General features: G+C 42.4%; 1 protein-coding gene across 1 annotated transcript; it reads right to left on the bottom strand.

Moving 5' to 3' along the window:
• Positions 1-2,797: 2,797 nt before the first annotated feature.
• On the bottom strand, positions 2,798-4,800 carry LOC125520213 (uncharacterized). The gene is made up of 2 exons (XM_048685059.2): positions 4,642-4,800; positions 2,798-4,551 (listed from the first exon to the last, which is right to left on the bottom strand). Exon 2 carries the CDS (start codon positions 4,498-4,500, stop codon positions 3,043-3,045), a length of 1,458 nt encoding a protein of 485 aa, XP_048541016.2. The 5' UTR covers positions 4,501-4,551; positions 4,642-4,800; the 3' UTR covers positions 2,798-3,042.
• Between the last annotated feature and the right edge of the window lie 16,911 nt (positions 4,801-21,711).

Consider the following 21,711-nt stretch of genomic DNA (forward strand, 5'->3'; position numbering starts at 1 on the left):
AGTACCGAAACCCATGTGTGCAGAAACGAAATTGCTCAAACAATGGCTAAATGAAAGAAGAAATGCTACTCATCAGCTACAGAAGGAAAACATTTCGGCAAGCTTTCGAGCGGAATATTATCCTCTTGCATTTCCAAACAAAAGGTTTCAGAACCACACCATGACACTACTTACACGAAACAGAGCACACTGACAGACAAGTAAAACTAAGAGCACCCATATGAAGGTATCTATAGATGCAACAAAACAAATTCAATACTGAATTCACAGTGAATTTGGACTCAAGCTTAGTCAGTCCAGCAAAAATCATGCTACCCAATCACCTCCATTTGTACTGTTGTCATTCTTTATCTTATCAGTTATGCCTATGCAACCTGAAAACCAGAACACATGTCTGAAGCAATGACTAAATAAGAAATGCCACTTATCAGACATTTCAATTTCAGCAAGCTTTCGAGCAGAATATTATCCTCATCCTCTTGCATTTCCAACCAAAAGGGTTTCAGTACCACACCATGACACTACTTACACAAAACAGAGCACACTGACTGACAGGTAAAACTAAACAAGAGCACCCATATAAAGGTCTTCCTCGGACTCTAGCCTGCCTTAACGACAGGTTTCATCCAAGAACGCAGAAAGAAAGAACAGAGTACTTCTCGCTCAGGCTATACATATACTCCCTCCATCCCAAAATAAGTGTCGTGGCTTTAGTTCAAATTGGGCTCAATTTGAACTAAAGCCACGACACTTATTTTGGGACGGAGGGAGTATGTCATGTCTAATGCTAATAAGGGGATTCTTATCTCAAATGACAGGGCAGCACCCAATGAATGGCCTGCATGCTGTTTTCAAATGTTTTCTGGGCAGATCCAAATTCACTAATTCAGTATGATCCCATTAGTAGTCTCTACAGCTCTCCTGTTGCCACAGAAATATATCAATTTTTTTACATATCCTAGTTGGATTTAATGAGAACACTTGTCCGACTGAATTGATGAATTTGGATCCATGCTTACTTAGCCCATCATTAGCTTGTTTTTAGTGATGACTTGTCGGACTCAGGAACCTCCATTTTCACACTCCTTGTTATCTTCTCAGCTATGCTTACTACCCGCGTCCTGTAGTATACTGAAACTACAGTTTATACCAGAACACACGTCTGCTGAAATAAATTTGTAGAAACAATGACTAAATAAGAAATGCTACTCATCAGCTATTTGCATACAAAAAGGAAAACATTTCAATTTCGGCAAAGCTTTGGACCAGAATATCTCCTCTTACAGTCCCAGACAAAAGGTTTCAGTGCCACACCTGACAATACTTACACAAAACAGAGCACACTGACAGCCAGGTAAACCTAAGAGCACCCATACATATAAAGGTCCTAACAAAGGAAATGGCAGCATTATTATGAATCTAACAGCAGACTATGTAACACACTGCAAAAAGCCTCACCCCAAATGCTCAAATTAAGCACGCACTCCGACCAATCATGAATGGATCAAAATCATACTAACTAATGATGCCTCATCGTTCAAAGCTTCTGCTGGGTGAGATCCCACTATTTTCACTTTTATTTGTCAGGTTTCTCTTTGTGCCTTCGTTGGATGACAAGGCACCTAATTAATGTCCTGCATGATGTTTTCAAATGTTTTTGGGCAGATGCCAATTGTAGGAATCCAAGTTTCAGAAAGATAAAAATTCAGTATGATCCCATTAGTAATCTCCATGGATCTCTATGAGTTACTGGCAAAGAAATATGAGTTAACATCAATTCTGCTTCAGGAATCAGGACCGTGTGCGCATTAGTTTTCAGAATGTTGTCAGCCCGCCATGCATGCTACTCGTGCATTAGCTACATGAATGCTGTTCCCAACATGACTCATTCTGTTTTAACTATAGATAGATAGATGATGGTGCCACTAAAATCTTTCTTCATCTTTCCCAATCAATTTCAGCATCCCGTGATGCTTCAAGATGAGCACGTGGATCTCCAACAATGACTTGTCCATTTGTTCCCAGCTGTCTGTGCTTTGTGGGTTAAATTTATCCCTACAGCCAAAGTTATCTATCTATAGATGCATGAGACAAGTGTTCAATGGGCTGGCAATACTGAATATGCAGTGAATATTGATTCAAGCTTAGTCAGCCCATCTCTTGGCTGTTGTTATAATCAACACTTTGCTACCCGGTCACCTCCATTTTTACTGTTATTATTTATCTCATCGGTTATATGCCTATGCATGAACCCATTACACATGTATGCAGAAATGAAATTGCTCACACAAAGGCTAAAGGAAAGAAGAAACGCTACTCATGAGCTATGGAAGGAAAACATTTCGACAAGCTTTCGAGCAGAATATTATCCTCTTGCATTTCCAAACAAAAGGTTCCGGAACCACAGGATGACACTACTTACAGAAAACAGAGCATACTGACTGACAAGTAAAACTAAAGACAAGAACACCCATATAAAGGTATCTATAGATGCAAGAAACAAGTTCAATGGGCTGACAATACTGAATTCACAGTGAATTTGGACACAAGCTTAGTCAGTCCAGCATAAATCATGCTACCCAATCACCCCCGTTTGTACTGTTGTTATTCTTTATCTTATCAGCTATGCCTATGCAGGAACTGAAAATCAGAACACATGTCTGCAGAAGAGAAATTGCTGAAACAATGGCTGAATAAGAAGTGCTACTCATCACCAATTTGCATACAATAAGAAAACATTTCAACTTCAGCAAGCTTTCGAGCAGAATATTATCCTCTCACATTTCCAACCAAAAGGTTTCAGAACCACACCATGACACTACTTACACAAACAGAGCACACTGACTGACAGGTAAAACTAAACACAAGAGCACCCATATAAAGGTCTTCTTCACACTCTAGCAGGGCCTTAAACGAATTAAATCGGCAAACAAAGCATGAGATAGGAATATAACAGTAGACTGACTATGTAACACGCTGCAAAAAGCCTCACCAAATGCTCAAGTTAAGCAAGCGCTCCGACCAATCATGAATGGATCAAAATCATGCTGCTGCCTCATCGCCCAAGGCCTCTCCTGCTGAGGCTGCCTCATCGCCCAAGGCCTCTGCTGCTGCTGCTGCCTCCTCCGGTGCTTCAGCTTCGAGGACCCGCGCCTGGTAGGAGGAAATGGCACTGCAATCGCCGGCTGCGGCCGCCGCGAAGAAGGATCGCTTCCCGACCAGATCGGCGGCCCGCTTCGCGCACCCCGAGTCGCGGGGAGTCTCGTCGGGAGGCGGCATGGTCCTGATCCTCGGGAGCAGTTCAGCAACCTTGTCCAGTGATTCAGGAGAGAGGTCATCGTCGACAGGCTCAGTGGGCATCGCTTTGATCTCCTCCTCCTTCTGGCCTGCGCCCCCTGTCGATCCCGGGAGAGACTCCTTGCGGCGCCTCTCCTGTGTTGCAGCTCCCAGGGACGCGCCGGGCATGAGGCTGTAGCGGCTCGGGACGACCCGGACCTTGGAGCTCCCTGCCGGCCTCCTGCAGGTGGACGCAGTGCTGCTCTGGTTCATGACAGCTTTGGGCGTGGGCTCGTCGGCCACCACCTTGGCGGCCCCGAACGCGGCGACGCCTCCCCTCGTGCTGTTCGTGGCCCTGGCGATGGACTGCCTCCTCGCCCTGGGGCTCATGCTGGAGCTCCTCGCCTTGGCCCTGCTCGCCGCCGTGCCTTGCTTGCTGCTGTCGAGCGGCTGCCTGGCGTTGCTCGACGGCCAGAGCTTAGCGGGGACCGCGGGCTGCTGCCTGGAAGCCTGCCCTTCTTCGCGGATGGCGTTCAGCTTGCCGGGGAACGGCTTGACCCGCGCCGCGCCCGCCGCGGCCACGGGCTTGGTGCCGCCGCTGATGCCGTGCTGGATCTCCATCGGGCCGAGGCTGACGCCCCTGCGGCGCTGCACGGGCGGCTCCTTGATCGGCTTCAGGATGCGGCTTGCGGGGGCAGCGCCCTGCTGCTGCTGCTGACGCGCGGCGGGGGCCTTGGCGGGGTTCGCGGCGGCGATGTCGAGCGGGCCGATGCTGAGCCCCCTGCCGCCCCGCGACGCCGGGAACTGCTGCTTGGCGGCGGGCCTGGGCTTCTGCGCGGGGGGCGGGGGCTGCTGCTTCTCCGGGAGAGGGATCAGGTTGTCGGGGTCCGCGGCGGCGGCGAGGAGGTCGTCGTCGAGGGGGGCGAGGCCGAGCCCCTTCGCCCGCGGCCGCGTCCCGGTGGACTTGGCGTTGGCGTCGTGGCCCCTGGAGACGCGGAGGTGGTGGAGGCGGGAGGAGAGGCGCAGGATCTCGGCCTCGATGCGCGCGATCTCGGCGTCGGCGTCGGCGTCGTCGGTCTCAGCGGGGCGGCGGTTCTCCTTCTCGCCCCTGCGCACGGGCGTGGCGTGCGCGTGCCAGGCGTTGGAGGAGGCGGAGTTGGAGCCGTCGAAGGCGGCGTTGTTCCACACGTGCACCAGCGGGATCAGCGGGTCCTCCTCCATCATCGCCGCCGCCGCCGCCGGGGACGCTCCCCCCTTCCCCTCCGTCTCCTTCCGCTGCGGCGGCGAAATCGAACGGAGATCAGAGCCGGTAACAAGCGAGCGAGCGATTAGCGGGTCGAGATTGGGGAGGGGTCGGCGGGGTACCTGGATGGGTGGACTCGAGCGATTGATGAAGGATTCCTGCGTGATTAGGGGCGCGGTTTGGTGGGCGGATCGGAGGATTATGTGGGGAATTTGTTTCGCTTCTCCTGGTTTGAAATGTGGGTGGGGAGGGGGGATGCGGCGCGTGCGCGGAGGGGGAAGAGGAGGGGAGGGTTTAAGAGGCAGGCCCGAGTCGACCGTTGGGGCTCGGGAGCGGAAGTGGGGGGAGGGGAGCGCAGCAAGGAGAGGAGTAGTAGTCGACGTTCGCTAGACGTTGAGTGGGTCCACCAAACTACGCTCCCTCCTCTGCTTTTCGCCCCGTCATCATTCGCCCCATCCGCATGATGCGGAGGAAAGATTACTTTTCAAAGACGTCCTAGGCAAAAAAAAAATATATACTACTCCATGTTCGTGAAAACAAAATCCAACAATGAATACAGGTGAGCAGTAAACCTACCTGTTCACGCACTACAACGATGGAGTATTTCAGTGTTTACCGACGCACGTGTAAGTAAGTACTCTCTCCATTCCACTACGTAGGTGCTTCCTCTATCCACGTGCTTCAATTTTGACCATAAATTTAACTATCAAGATCGATTGCAGCGGGAACAAAAATTATATCAGTGAATTCGTATTTGAAAGAAGTTTTCAATTATATAATTTTTTCTCCCGTCGCAGTTGGTCTCGCTGGTTAAATTTATGGTCAAAGTTGAACCTTGAAAAACACGGACGCACTATATTTTGGAATGAAGGGAGTACTTAGTACCGTAGAAAATGTGTACCATACTTCCTTGAGTCTCCTCCCAGTACTTGCTCATTTCTCATTTATTTCTTTGAACACTACTTGTTCCTTTCCTTGGAGGGACGCATCTGAGGCTGCGCCTGCGTGCCCGCTTTCCACCGGTACTCTACAAATCAGCGCCCGGATGCACGCGGAAAATGGGCAGAGAACCAGAGCTGAGCTCCCCTGTTTCCCTCCGGTTTAAGGGCTCGGCCGATCTGAATTCGAATGTGCCGGCGAGCACACGCCAACGCCATCAACCATTCTTAAATTGCCACTCAAAACGTACGTGCTTGCTTGCGTGTTAAGTTATCCGTTGTCATTGCCATGAGACCGTTGCGCCAGGTGTCTTTAAGTTATCCGTTGTCATTGCCATGCCATTTTGAAGTGGTGTTTTGTCTTCTTGAAGTGGTGTTTTGTTTTCTTTCGCTAACGGAGCTCACGCGATTTTCTATTTTGAGTTTTGTGTTGTGAAGTTTTCAAGTTTTGGGTAAAGATTTGATGGATTATGGAACAATGAGTGGCAAGAGCCTAAGCTTGGGGATGCCCATGGCACCCCAAGATAAAACTCAAGGACACCATGGCATCCCCTCTTTCGTCTTGGTCTATCGGTAACTTTACTTGGAGCTATATTTTTATTCTCCACATGATATGTGTTTTGCTTCGAGAGTCTTGTATGATTTGAGTTTTTGCCTTTTAGTTTACCACAATCATCCTTACTGTACACATCTTTTGAGAGAGACTCACATGATTTGAAATTTATTAGAATACTGTATGTGCTTCACTTATATCTTTTGAGCTATATAGTTTTTGCTCTAGTGCTTCACTTATATCTTTTAGAGCACGGTGGTGTGTTTTTATTTTATAGAAATAATTGATCTCTCATGCTTCACTTACATTATTTTGAGAGTCCTTTAGAACAACATGGAAATTTGCTTTTAGGAATAATATAAAAACTTTCATAGAAGTGCATTGAATACTATGAGAAGTTTCATACTTGATAATTGTTTTGAGATATGGAGATGGTGATATTAGAGTCATGCTAGTTGAGTAGTTGTGAATTTGAGAAATACTTGTGTTAAAGTTTGCGATTCCTGTAGCATGCACATATGGTGAACCGTTATGTGACGAAGTCGGAGCATGATTTATTTATTGATTGTTCTCCTTATGAGTGGCGGTCGGGGACAAGCTATGGTCTTTTCCTACCAATCTATCCCCCTAGGAGCATGCGTGTAATACTTTGTTTCGATAACTAATAGATTTTTGCAATAAGTATGTGAGTTCTTTATGATTAATGTTGAGTCCATGGATTATACGCACTCTCATCCTTCCACCATTGCTAACCTCTCTAGTATCGCGCAACTTTCGCCGGTACCATAAACCCACCATATACCTTCCTCAAAACAGCCACCATACCTACCTATTATGGCATTTCCATAGCCATTCAGAGATATATTGCCATGCAACTTTCCACCGTTCCGTTATTATGATACGCTTCATCATTGTCATATTGCTTGCATAATCATGTAGTTTACATCGTATTTGTGGCAAAGCCACCGTTCATAATTTGTCATACATGTCACTCATGCATCATTGCACATCCCGATACACCGCCGGAGGCATTCACATAGAGTCATATTTTGTTCTAAGTATAAGGTTGTAATTATTGAGTTGTAAGTAAATTAAAGTGTGATGATCATCATTATTAGAGCATTGTCCCAAGTGAGGAAAGGATGATGGAGACTATGATTCCCCCACAAGTCGGGATGAGACTCCAGACGAAAAAAAGAGAAAGGCCATAAAAAAGGGAGAAGGCCCAAAAAAATGAGAGAAAAAAAGAGAAGGGACAATGCTACTATCATTTTTCCACACTTGTGCTTCAGAGTAGCACCATGTTCTTCATATAGAGAGTCTCTTGAGTTATCAGTTTCATATACTAGTGGGAATTTTTCATTATAGAACTTGGCTTGTATATTCCAATGATGGGCTTCCTCAAAATGCCCTAGGTCTTCGTGAGCAAGCAAGTTGGATGCACACCCACTTAGTTTATTTTGTTGAGCTTTCATATACTTATAGCTCTTGTGCATCTGTTGCATGGCAATCCCTACTCACTAGGGGTGGAAAGTGGTAGCGGATAATCCGAAATATTCGATATTCGTATTCGAGAAAATGCCTATTCGTATCCGAAACATCCGCATACGAACCAAAATGGAAATGGAAATTGTCCGTATCCGAATTTATTAAACAAATACAAAATAAAATATGGTAGGAGATTTTGACACAAATATGGATATGGAAGTGGATATATCCGTATCCGAAGAAGATTATGGGAGGTATTTTTTAAAATTCTAGGCCCAATATTTCAATTATCCAACATAAAAGCCAAATAAGTGGTTAAATTTTACTCTTTATATGATTAAACTTATAAATTATTATGCATTACAATAGTATTTATTCATAAACCTATTTATCATTGACTTATTGTATGTCGCAAGTTGATTATTTTAGGTCACATAGCTATCGACTAATTTACTTAAGCAACATGTTGATATCATTCGTATCCGTTCCGAATCAAGAAAATATCCGATACGTATCCGTATTCGAATAATATCCGAGCCGCATCCGTATCCGAGAACATCCGTATTCGGATTCGTATTCGTTTTGAAAATATGAAAATGGAAGTGGTAAGAGCACTATCTGATCCGCATCCGATCCGTTTCCACCCCTACTACTCACTCACATTGATATCTATTGATGGGCATCTCCATAGCCCGTTGATACGCCTAGTTGATGTGAGACTATCTTCTTCTTTTTGTCTTCTCCACAACCACCATTCTATTTCACATATAGTGTTATATCCATGGCTCACGCTCATGTATTGCGCGAAGATTGAAAAAGTCTGAAAACATCAAAAGTATGAAACAATTGCTTGGCTTGTCATCGGGGTTGTGCATGATTTAAATAGTTTGTGTGGTGAAGATGGAGTATAGCCAGACTATATGATTTTGTAGGGATAACTTTCTTTGGCCATGTTATTTTGAGAAGACATAATTGCTTAGTTAGTATGCTTGAAGTATTACTATTTTTATGTCAATATTAAACTTTTATCTTGAATCTGTCGGATATGAACATTCATGCCACAATAAAGAAAAATTACATATAGAAATATGTTAGAAAGCATTCCACATTAATTTTTTTTATCATTTACCTACTCGAGGACGAGCAGGAATTAAGCTTGGGGATGCTTGATACATCTCCAACGTATCTATAATTTTTGATTGCTCCATGCTATTATATTATCTATTTTGGATGTTAATGGGCTTTATTTTACACTTTTATATCATTTTTGGGACTAACCTACTAACCGGAGGCCCAGCCCAAATTGCTGTTTTTTGCCTATTTTAGAGTTTCGGCGAAAAGGAATATCAAACGGAGTCCAAACGGAATGAAACCTTCGGGAACGTGATTTTCTCAATGAACGTGATCCAGGAGACTTGGAGTGGGCGTCAAGAAACAATCGAGGAGGCCACGAGACAGGGGGGTGCGCCTACCCCCTGGCCGCGCCCTCCACCCTCATGGGCCCCTCGTTGCTCCACCGACCTACTTCTTCCTCCTATATAAGTCCACGTACCCCCCAAACATCCAAGAGCACCACGAAAACCTAATTCCACCGCCGCAACCTTATGTACCCGAGAGATCCCATCTTTGGGCCTTTTCCGGAGCTCCACCGGAGGGGGCATTGATCACGGAGGGCCTCTACATCAACTCCATGGCCTCTCCGGTGATGTGTGAGTAGTTTACTTCAGACCTACGGGTCCATAGTTATTAGCTAGATGGCTTCTTCTCTCTCTTTGGATCTCAATACAAAGTTCTCCTCGATCTTCTTGGAGATCTATTCGATGTAATCTTCTTTTGCGGTGTGTTTGTCGAGATCCGATGAATTGTGGGTTTATGATCAAGTTTATCTATGAACAATATTTGAATCTCCTTTGAATTCTTTTATGTATGATTGGTTTATCTTTGCAAGTCTCTTCGAATTATCAGTTTGGTTTGGCCTATGCTACCTCTTGAGCGCTGCGTTGGTTTTCCCCGAAGAGGAAGGGATGATGCAGCAAAGTAGCGTAAGTATTTCCCTCAGTTTTTGAGAACCAAGGTATCAATCTAGTAGGAGGCTACGCGTGAGTCCCTCATACCTACACAAAACAAATAAATCCTCGCAACCAACGCAAATAGGGGTTGTCAATCCCTATAAGGCCAGTTATGAGAGTGAGATCTGATAGATATGATAAAGATAATATTTTTGGTATTTTTTTGATAAAGATGCAAAGTAAAATAAAAGCAAAGTAAATAGCAAAGGAAATAACTAAGTAGTAGGAGATCAATATGATAAAGATAGACCCGGGGGCCATAGGTTTCACTAGTGGCTTCTCTCAAGAGCATAAGTATTCTACGGTGGGTGAACAAATTACTGTTGAGCAATTGACAAAATTGAGCATAGTTATGAGAATATCTAGGTATGATCATGTATATATGCATCACGTCCGAGACAAGTAGATCGACTCCTGCCTGCATCTACTACTATTACTCCACTCATCGACCGCTATCCATCATGCATCTAGAGTATTAAGTTAAAAATAGAGTAACTCCTTAAGCAAGATGACATGATGTAGAGGGATAAACTCATGCAATATGATGAAAACCCCATCTTGTTATCCTCGATGGAAACAATACAATACGTGCCTTGCTGCCCCTACTGTCACTGGGAAATGACACCGCAAGATTGAACCCAAAGCTAAGCACTTCTCCCATTGCAAGAAAGATCAATCTAGTAGGCCAAACCAAACTGATAATTCGAAGAGACTTGCAAAGATAACCAATCATACATTAAAAGAATTCAGAGAAGATTCAAATATTGTTCATAGATAGACTTGATCATAAACCCACAATTCACCGGTCTCAACAAACACACCGCAAAAAGAAGATTACATCGAATAGATCTCCACAAGAGAGGGGGAGAACATTGTATTGAGATCCAAAAAGAGAGAAGAAGCCATCTAGCTACTAACTATGGAGCCGTAGGTCTGAGGTGAACTACTCACACTTCATCGGAGGGGCTATGGTCTTGATGTAGAAGCCCTTCGTGACCGATGCCCCCTCCGGCGGAGCTCTGGAACAGGCCCCATGATGGGATCTCGTGGATACAGAAAGTTACGGCAGAGGAATTAGGGTTTTGGCTCCTATCTGATCGTTTGGGGGTACGTGGATATATATAGGAGGAAGGAGTACGTCGGTGGAGCAACAGGGGGCCCACGAGGGTGGAGGGTGCGCCTGGTGGGGGTGGGCGCGCCCCCTACCTCGTGGCCTCCTCTTTTCTTTCTTGATGTAGGGTCCAAGTCTCCCGGGTCTTGTTCGTTGAGAAAATCATGTTCCCGAAGGTTTCATTCCGTTTGGACTCCGTTTGATATTCCTTTTCTTCAAAACCCTAAAACAGGCAAAAAAACAGCAATTCTGGGCTGGGCCTCCGGTTAATATATTAGTCCCAGAAATAATATAAAAGTGGATAATAAAGCCCAATAATGTCCAAAACAGTAGATAATATAGCATGGAGCAATCAAAAATTATAGATACGTTGGAGACGTATCAAGCATCCCCAAGCTTAATTCCTGCTCGTCCTCGAGTAGGTAAATGATAAAAACAGAATTTTTGATGCGGAGTGCTACTTGGCATAATTTCAATGTAATTCTTCTTAATTGTGGTATGGATATTCAGATCTGATAGATTCAAGACAAAAGTTCATATTGACATAAAAATAATAATACTTCAAGCATACTAACTAAGCAATTATGTCTTCTCAAAATAACATGTCCAAAGAAAGTTCATCCCTACAAAATCATATGGTTTAGTCATGTTTCATTTTCGTCACACAAGAATGCTCTCATCATACACAACCCCGATGACAAGCCAAGCAATTGTTTCATACTTTAGTAATCTCAAACCTATAAACTTTCACGCAATATATGAGCGCGAGCCATGGACATAACACTATAGGTGGAATAGAATATAATGAGGGGGGTTATGTGGAGAAGACAAAAAGGAGAAAGTCTCACATCAACGAGGCTAATCAATGGGCTATGGAGATGCCCACCGACTGATGTTAATGCAAGGAGTAGGGATTGCCATGCAACAGATGCACTAGAGCTATAAATGTATGAAAGCTCAACAAAAGAAACTAGTGGGTGTGCATCCAACTTGCTTGCTCACGAAGACCTAGGGCACTTGAGGAGGCCCATTGTTGGAATATACAAGCCAAGTTCTATAATGAAAAATTCCCACTAGTATATGAAAGTGACAAAACAAGAGACTCTCTATCATGAAGATTACGGTGCTACTTTGAAGCACAAGTGTGGCAAAGGATAGTAACATTGTTCCTTCTCTCTTTTTCTCTCATTTTTTGGGCCTTCTCTTTTTTATGGCGTTTCTCTTTTTTTAATTCCTCACTTGGGACAATGCTCTAGAAAATGATGATCATCACACTTCTATTTATTTACAACTCAATGATTACAACTCGATACTAGAACAAAAGATGACTCTATATGAATGCCTCCGGTGGTGTACCGGGATATGCAATGGACCAAGAGTGACATGTATGAAAGAATTATGAACGGTGGATTTGCCACAAATACTATGTAAACTACATGATCATGCTAAGCAATATGACAATAATGAATGTGTCATGATGAACGGAATGATGGAAAGTTGCATGGCAATATATCTCGGAATGGCTATGGAAATGCCATAATAGGTAGGTATGGTGGTTGTTTTGAGGAAGATATAAGGAGGTTTATGTGTGAAAGAGCGTATCATATCACGGGGTTTGGATGCACCGACGAAGTTTGCGCCAACTCTCAATGTGAGAAAGGGCAATGCACGGTACCGAAGAGGCTAGCAAGGATGGAAGGGTGAGAGTGCGTATAATCCATGGACTCAACATTAGTCATAAAGAACTCACATACTTATTGCAAAAATCTACAAGTCATCAAAAACCTCGGTACTACGCGCATGCTCCTAGGGGGATAGATTGCTAGGAAAAGACCATCGCTCGTCCCCGACCGCCACTCATAAGGAGGACAATCAAATAACACCTCATGTTTCAAATTTGTTGCATAACGTTTACCATACGTGCATGCTACGGGACTTGCAAACTTCAACACAAGTATTTCTCAATTTCACAACTACTCCACTAGCACGACTTTGATATTCTTACCTCCATATCTCAAAACAATCATCAAGCATCAAACTTCTCTTAGTATTCAAAACACTCTTAAGAAAATTTTACTAATATTGAACACCTAGAATATTAGGATTTTAAGCAAATTACCATGCTATTTAATACTCTCAAAATAATCTAAGTGAAGCATGAGAGATCAATAGTTTCTATAAAACAGATCCACCACCGTGCTCTAAAAGATATAAGTGAAGTACTAGAGCAAAACTATATAACTCAAAAGATATAAGCGAAGCACATAGAGTATTCTAACAAATTCCAAATCATGTATGTCTCTCTCAAAAGGTGTGTACAGCAAGGATGATTGTGGTAAACTAAAAAGAAAAGACTCAAATAATACAAGACGCTCCAAGCAGAACACATATCATGTGGTGAATAAAAATATAGCTCCAAGTAAAGTTACTGATGAACGAAGACGAAAGAGGGGATGCCTTTCGGGGCATCCCCAAGCTTAGGCTCTTGGTTATCCTTGAATATTACCTTGGGGTGACTTGGGAATCCCCAAGCTTAGGCTCTTGCCACTCTTTATTCCATAGTCCATCGAATCCTTACCCAAAACTTGAGAATTTCACAACACAAAACTTAAAGTAGAAAACTCGTAAGCTCCGTTAGTGTAAGAAAATAAATCACCACTTCAAGGTACTGTAATGAACTCATTATTTATTTATATTGGTGTTAAACCTACTGCATTACAACTTCTCTATGGTTTATAAACTATTTTACTAGCCATAGATTCATCAAAATAAGCAAACAACACACGAAAACAGAATCTGTCAAAAACAGAACAGTCTGTAGTAATCTGGATCAAACGTATACTTATGGAACTCATAAAATTCTCAAACAAATTGCTGGACCTGAGGAATTTATATATTAATCATCTGCAAAAATAATTAACTAAATAGAACTCTCCAAATAAAAATGGCAGCAATTCTCGTGAGCACTAAAGTTTCTGTTTTTTACAACATGATCAACAAGACTTTCCCCAAGTCTTCCCAACGGTTCTACTTGGAACAAACACTAATTAAAAGCATAAAAACACATCTAAACAGAGGCTAGATGAATTATTTATTACTAAACAGGAACAAAAAGCAAGGAACAAAAATAAAGTTGGGTTGCCTCCCAACAAGCGCTATCGTTTAACGCCCCTAGCTAGGCATGATAATTTCAATGATGCTCACATAAAAGATAAGAATTGTAACATAAAGAGAACATCATGAAGCATATTGCTAACACATTTAAGTCTAACCCATTTCCTATGCATAGGGATTTTGTGAGCAAACAACTTATGGGAACAATAATCAACTAGCATAGGAAGGCGAAACAAGCATAATTTCAAAACTTTAAGCACATAGAGAGGAACTTGATATTATTGCAATTCCTACAAGCATATGTTCCTCCCTCATAATAATTTTCAGTAGCATCATGAATGAATTCAACAATATAACCAGCACCTAAAGCATTCTTTTCATGATCTACAAGCATAGAAATTTTATTACTCTCCACATAAGCAAAATTCTTCTCATTCGGAATAGTGGGAGTATCATAAGTATAGGTGCACTAGTTCGGCGAAGAGATGGTGATACAAGTGGTATATGAATAATAGATATCAGTATTTGTAATCTGAAAATATAAAAACAGCAAGGTAACTAATGATAAAAGTGAGCACAAACGGTATTGCAATGTGTGGAAATAAGGCCTAGGGTTCATACTTTCACTAGTGTAAGTTCCCTCAACAATAATATCATAATTGGATCACATAACTATCCCTCAACATGCAACAAAGAGTCACTTCAAAGTTACTAATAGCGGAGAACGAATGAAGAGATTATGGTAGGGTACGAAACCACCTCAAAGTTATTCTTTCCAATCAATCCGTTGGGCTATTCCTATAAGTGTCACAAACAGCCCTAGAGTTTGTACTAGAATAACACCTTAAGACACAAATCAACCAAAACCCTAATGTCACCTAGATACTCCAATGTCACCTCAAGTATCCATGGGTATGATTATACGATATGCGTCACACAATCTCAGATTCATCTATTCAACCAACACAAAGGACCTCAAAGAGTGCCCCAAAGTTTCTATCGGAGAATCACGACGAAAACGTGTGCCAACCCCTATGCATAGGTTCATGGGCGGAACCCGCAAGTTGATCACCAAAACATACATCAAGTGAATCACGTGGTATCCCATTGTCACCACAGATACGCACGGCAAGACATACATCAAGTGTTCTCAAATCTTTAAAGACTCAATACGATAAGATAACTTCAAAGGGAAAACTCAATTCATTACAAGAGACTAGAGGGGGAGGAGAAACATAAGATCCAACTATAATAGCAAAGCTCACGATACATCAAGATCGTATCACCTCAAAAACACGAGAGAGAGAGAGAGATAACACATAGCTACTGGTACATACCCTCAGCCTTGAGGGAGAACTACTCCCTCCTCGTCATGGAGAGCACCGGGATGATGAAGATGGCCACCGGGGAAGGATTGCCCCCTCCGGCAGGGTGCCGGAATGGGTGTAGATTGGCTTTTGGTGGCTACGGAGGCTTCTGGCGGCGGAACTCCCGATCTATTGTGCTCCCTCCTGTTCTTAGGGTATATGGAGATATATAGGCGGAAGAAGTACGTCAGGGGAGCCACGAGGGGCCCATGAGGGTGGAGGGCGCGCCCAGGGGGTGGGCGCCCCCTGCCTTGTGGCCTCCTCGTAAGTCCCCTGGCGTGCACTCCAAGTCTTCTGGGCTTCTTTCCTTCCAAAAATGAGTTCTGTGAAGTTTCAGGTCAATTGGACTCCATTTGATTTTCCTTTTCTTCGAAACCCTAAAACAAGGTAAAAATAGAAACTGGCACTGGGCTCTGGGTTAATAGGTTAGTCCAAAAAATGATATAAAAGTGCATAATAAAGCCCATAAACATCCAAAACAGTAGATAATATAGCATGGAGCAATAAAAAATTATAGATACGTTGGAGACGTATCAACGGTCGTTGTGTGGAGTAATAGTAGTAGATGCAGAATCATTTTGGTCTACTTGTCGCTGACGTGATGCCTATATACATGATCATAGCAAGATATTCTCATAACTATGCTCAATTCTATCAATTGCTCGACAGTAATTCATTTACCCACCGTAATACTTATGCTCTTGAGAGAAGCCACTAGTGAAACCTATGGCCCCCGGGTCTATCTTCCATCATATTAATCTTCCAACACTTAGCTATTTCTATTGCCGTTTATTTTACTTTGCATCTTTATTCCTCTTTATCATAAAAATACCAAAAATATTATCTTATCATATCTATCAGATCTCACTCTCATAAGTGACCGTGAAGGGATTGACAACCCCTTTATCGCGTTGGTTGCGAGGTTCTTATTTGTTTGTGTAGGTGCGTGGGACTCGAGCGTGATCTCCTACTGGATTGATACCTTGGTTCTCAAAAACTGAGGGAAATACTTACGCTACGTTACTGCATCACCCTTTCCTATTCAAGGGAAAACCAACACAGTGCTTAAGAGGTAGCACCCTGCTAAACTAATAGCAAGGCACACATCAGGTCTGGTACGCAGCATTGCATACATGATAGAACCTATGGGCGAAGCATAGGGAATGCCTTTCATTTTCTCTCTATCTTCTGCGGTGGTCGGGCATTGAGTCTGACTCAACTTCACACCTTGTAACACAGGCAAGAACCCTTTCTTTGCTTGATCCATTTTGAACTTCTTCAAAACTTTATCAAGGTATCTGCTTTCTGAAAGTCCAATTAAGCATCTTGATCTATCTCTATAGATCTTGATGCCCAATATATAAGCAGCTTCACCAAGGTCTTTCATTGAAAAATTCTTATTCAAGTATCCTTTTATGCTATTCAGAAATTCAGTATCATTTCCAATCAACAATATGCCATCCACATATAATATCAGAAATGCTACAAAGCTCATACTCACTTTCTTATAAATACATGCTTCTCCAAAAGTCTGTATAAAACCATATGCTTTGATCACACTATCAAAGCGTATATTCCAACTCCGAGATGCTTGCACCAGTCCATAAATGGATCGCTGGAGCTGACACACTTTGTTAGCACCTTTTGGATCGACAAAACCTTCTGGTTGCATCATATACAACTCTTCTTTAAGATATCCATTAAGGAATGTAGTTTTGACATCCATTTGCCAAATTTCATAATCATAAAATGCGTAAATTGCTAACATGATTCGGACGGACTTAAGCATTGCTATGGGTGAGAAGGTCTCATCGTAGTCAACTCCTTGAACTTGTCGAAAACATTTCGCAACAAGTCGAGCTTTGTAGACCGTAACATTACCGTCAGTGTCAGTCTTCTTCTTGAAGATCCATTTGTTCTCTATGGCTTGCCGATCATCGTGCAAGTCAACCAAAGTCCACACTTTGTTCTCATACATGGATCCCATCTCAGATTTCATGGCCTCAAGCCATTTTGTGGAATCTAGGCTCATCATCGCTTCCTCATAGTTCGTAGGTTCATCATGGTCAAGTAACATGACTTCCAGAACAGGATTACCGTACCACTCTGGTGTGGATCTTACTCTGGTTAACCTACGAGGTTCGGTAGTAACTTGATCATAAGTTTCATGATCATCATCATTAGCTTCCTCACTAATTGGTGTAGGAATTACTGGAACTGATTTCTGTGATGAACCACTTTCCAATAAGGGAGTAGGTACAGTTACCTCATCAAGTTCTACTTTCCTCCCACTCACTTCTTTCGAGAGAAACTCCTTCTCTAGAAAGGATCCGTTCTTAGCAACGAATATCTTGCCTTCGGATCTGTGATAGAAGGTGTACCCAATAGTCTCCTTTGGGTATCATATGAAGACACATTTCTCCGATTTGGGTTCGAGCTTATCAGGTTGAAGCTTTTTCATATAAGCATCACAGCCCCAAACTTTAAGAAATGACAACTTGGATTTCTTGCCAAACCACAATTCATATGGTGTTGTCTCAATGGATTTTGATGGTGCCCTATTTAACAGGAATGCAACCGTCTCTAAAGCATAACCCCAAAACGATAGCCGTAAATCAGTAAGAGACATCATAGATCGCACCATATCTAATAAAGTGCGATTATGACGTTTGGACACACCATTACGCTGTGGTGTTCCAGGTGGCGTGAGTTGCGAAACTATTCCGCATTGTTTCAAATGAAGACCAAACTCATAACTCAAATATTGACCTCCACGATCAGATCGTAGAAACTTAATTCTGTTGTTACGATGATTTTCCTCTTCACTCTGGATTTCTTTCAACTTTTCAAATGTTTCAGACTTATGTTTCATCAAGTAGACATTCCCATATCTGCTCAAATCATCTGTTATGATACTGCCACGAGCATCAACACTCATCGGACCGCATACATCGGTATGTATTATTTCCAATAAGTCTGTTGCTCGTTCCATTGTTCCGGAGAACGGAGTCTTAGTCATCTTGCCCAAGAGGCATGGTTCACAAGCATCAAGTGATTCATAATCAAGTGATTCCAAAAGCCCATCAACATGGAGTTTCTTCATGCGCTTTACACCAATATGACGTAAACCGCAGTGCCACAAATAAGTTGCACTATCATTATTAAACTTATATCTTTTGGCTTCAATACTATGAATATGTGTATCACTACTATCAAGATTTAGTAAAAATAGACCACTCACCAAAGGTGCATGACCGTAAAAGATATTACTCATATAAATAGAATAACCATTATTCTCCGATTTAAATGAATAACGTCTCGCATCAAACAAGATCCAGATATAATGTTCATGCTTAACGCTGGCACCAAATAACAATTATTCAGGTCTAAAACTAAACCCAAAGGTAGATGTAGAGGTAGCGTGCTGACGGCGATCACATCGACTTTGGAACCATTTCCCACGTGCATCGTCACCTTGTCCTTAGCCAATCTTCGCTTAATCTGTAGCCCCTGTTCCGAGTTGCAAATATTAGCAACAGAACTAGTATCAAATACCCAGGCGCTACTGCGAGCATTAGTAAGGTACACATCAATAACATGTATATCAAATATACCTTTCACTTTGCCATCCTTCTTATCCGCCAAATACTTGGGGCAGTTCCGCTTCCAGTGACCAGTCCCTTTGCAGTAGAAGCACTCAGTCTCAGGCTTAGGTCCAGACTTGGGCTTCTTCACTTGAGCAGCAACTTGCTTGCCGTTCTTTTTGAAGTTCCCCTTCTTCCCTTTGCCCTTCTTCTTGAAACTAGTGGTTTTGTTGACCATCAATACTTGATGCTCCTTCTTGATTTCTACCTCCACAGCTTTTAGCATCACGAAGAGCTCGGGAATTGTCTTATCCATCCCTTGCATATTATAGTTCATCACGAAGCTTTTGTAGCTTGGTGGCAGTGATTGAATAACTCTGTCAATGACACTATCATCAGGAAGAGTAACTCCCAGCTGAGTCAAGTGGTTGTGGTACCCAGACATTCCGAGTATGTGTTCACTAACAGAACTATTCTCCTCCATCTTGCAGCCGTAGAACTTATTGGGCACTTCATATCTCTCAATCTGAGCATTTGCTTGAAATATTAACTTCAACTCCTGGAACATCTCATATGCTCCATGACGTTCAAAACATAGTTGAAGTCCCGATTCTAAGCCATAAAGCATGGCACACTGAACTATCGAGTAGTCATCAGCTTTGCTCTACCAGATGTTCATAACATCTAGTGTTGCTCCTACAGCGGGCTTTGTACCTAGCGGTGCTTCCAGGATGTAATTCTTCTGTGCAGCAATGAGGATAATCCTCAAGTTACAGACCCAATCCGTGTAGTTGCTACCATCATCTTTCAACTTAGCTTTCTCTAGGAACGCATTAAAATTCAACGGAACAACACAGGCCATTTATCTACAACAACATAGACATGCAAAATACTATCAGGTACTAAGTTTAATTAATCATATTACTTAAGAACTCCCACTTAGATAGACATCCCTCTAGTCATCTAAATGATCACGTGATCCATATCAATTAAACCATGTCCAATCATCACGTGAGATGGAGTAGTTTTCAATGGTGAACATCACTATGTTGATCATATCTACTATATGATTCACGCTCGACCTTTCAGTCTCAGTGTTCAGAGGCCATATCTACATATGCTAGGCTCGTCAAGTTTAACCCGAGTCTTTTGCTTGTGGAAAATTGGCTTGCACCCATTGTATGTGAACGTAGAGCTTATCACACCCGATCATCACGTGGTGTCTCGGCACAATGAACTGCAGCAACGGTGCGTACTCAAGGAGAACACTTATACCTTGAAATTTAGTGAGAGATCATCTTATAATGCTACCGCCGTACTAAGCAAAATAAGATCCATAAAGGATAAACATCACATGCAATCAATATTGTGATATGATATGGCCATCATCATCTTGTGCCTTTGATCTCCATCTCCAAAGCACCATCATGATCACCATCATCACTGGCTTGACACCTTGATCTCCATCATAGCATCGTTTTCGTCTCGCCAACTATTGCTTCCACGACTATCGCTAGCGCTTAGTGATAAAGTAAAGCAATTACATGGCGATTGCAATTCATACAATAAAGTGACAACCATATGGCTCCTGCCAGTTGTCGGTAACTGTGTTACAAAAGATGATCATCTCATACAAGTAAAAGTAAATAGATAGGCCCTTCGCAGAGGGAAGCAAGGATTTGTAGAGGTGCCAGAGCTCGAGTTTTGAAATAGAGATGAATAATATTTTGAGTGGCATACTTTCATTGTCAACATAACAAGCAAGAGATCTCGATATCTTTCATGCTACACACATTATAGGCGGTTCCCAGATAGAATGGTAAAGTTTTATACTCCCTCGCCACCAACAAACATCAATCCGTGGCTTGTCCGAAACAATGGGTGCCTCCAACTAACAACAATCCCGGGGGAGTTTTGTTTGAAATTATTTTGATTTGAGCATGGGACTGGGCATCCCGGTTAACAGCCATTTTCTCGTGAATGATGAGCGGAGTCCACTCATCTTGAGAATAACCCACCTAGCATGGAAGATATAGACAACCCTAGTTGATACATGTGCTATTCGAGCATACAAAACAGAATTTCATTTGAAGGTTTAGAGTTTGGCATATACAAATTTACTTGGAACGATAGGTAGATACCACATATAGGAAGGTATGGTGGACTCATTGGAATAACTTTGGGGTTTATGGAAGTGGATGCACAAGCAGTATTCCCGCTTAGTACAAGTGAAGGCTAGAAAGAGACTGGGAAGCGACCAACTAAAGAGCGACAACAGTCATGAACATGCATTAAAATTAATCAGCACTAAGTGCAAGCATGAGTAGGATATAATTCACCATGAACATAAATATCATGGAGGCTATGTTGATTTTGTTTCAACTACATGCGTGAACATGTGCCAAGTCAAGCCACTCGAATCGTTCAAAGGAGGATACCACCCTATCATACCACATCACAACTATTTTAATAGCATGTTGGCACACAAGGTAAACCATTATAAACTCCTAGCTAATTAAGCATGGCATGAGAAACTATAATCTTTAATTGTCATTGCAAACATGTTTCATTCATAATAGGCTGAATCAGGAACGATGAACTAATCATATTTACAAAAACAAGATAGGTCGAGTTCATACCAGCTTCTCTCATCTCAATCGGTCCATCATATATCATCATTATTGCCTTTCACTTGCACGACCGAACGGTGTGGATAATAATAATAGTGCACGTGCATTGGACTAAGCTGGAATCTGCGAGCATTTAATACAAGGGAGAAGACAAGGTAACATGGGCTCTTGGTTAAATCAACAATAATGCATATAAGAGCCACTCAACATTTTCATCATGGTCTTCTCCTCTCGACTCCCATAGAACAAGAAAAGAAATAAAACTATTTACATGGGAAAGATCCCAACAAGCAAAAGAAGAATGAGAAATCTTTTTGGGTTTTCTTTTAATTACTACT

Source organism: Triticum urartu, chromosome 7A (assembly GCF_056163025.1).
Source record: "Triticum urartu cultivar PI428250 chromosome 7A, HENAU_Tu73, whole genome shotgun sequence".
Taxonomy (NCBI): Eukaryota; Viridiplantae; Streptophyta; class Magnoliopsida; order Poales; family Poaceae; genus Triticum; species Triticum urartu.

Coding starts and splice junctions, on each gene's coding strand:
- LOC125520213 (XM_048685059.2), bottom strand. CDS start 4,500: ATGATGGAGGAGGACCCGCTGATCCCGCTGGTGCACGTGTGGAACAAC.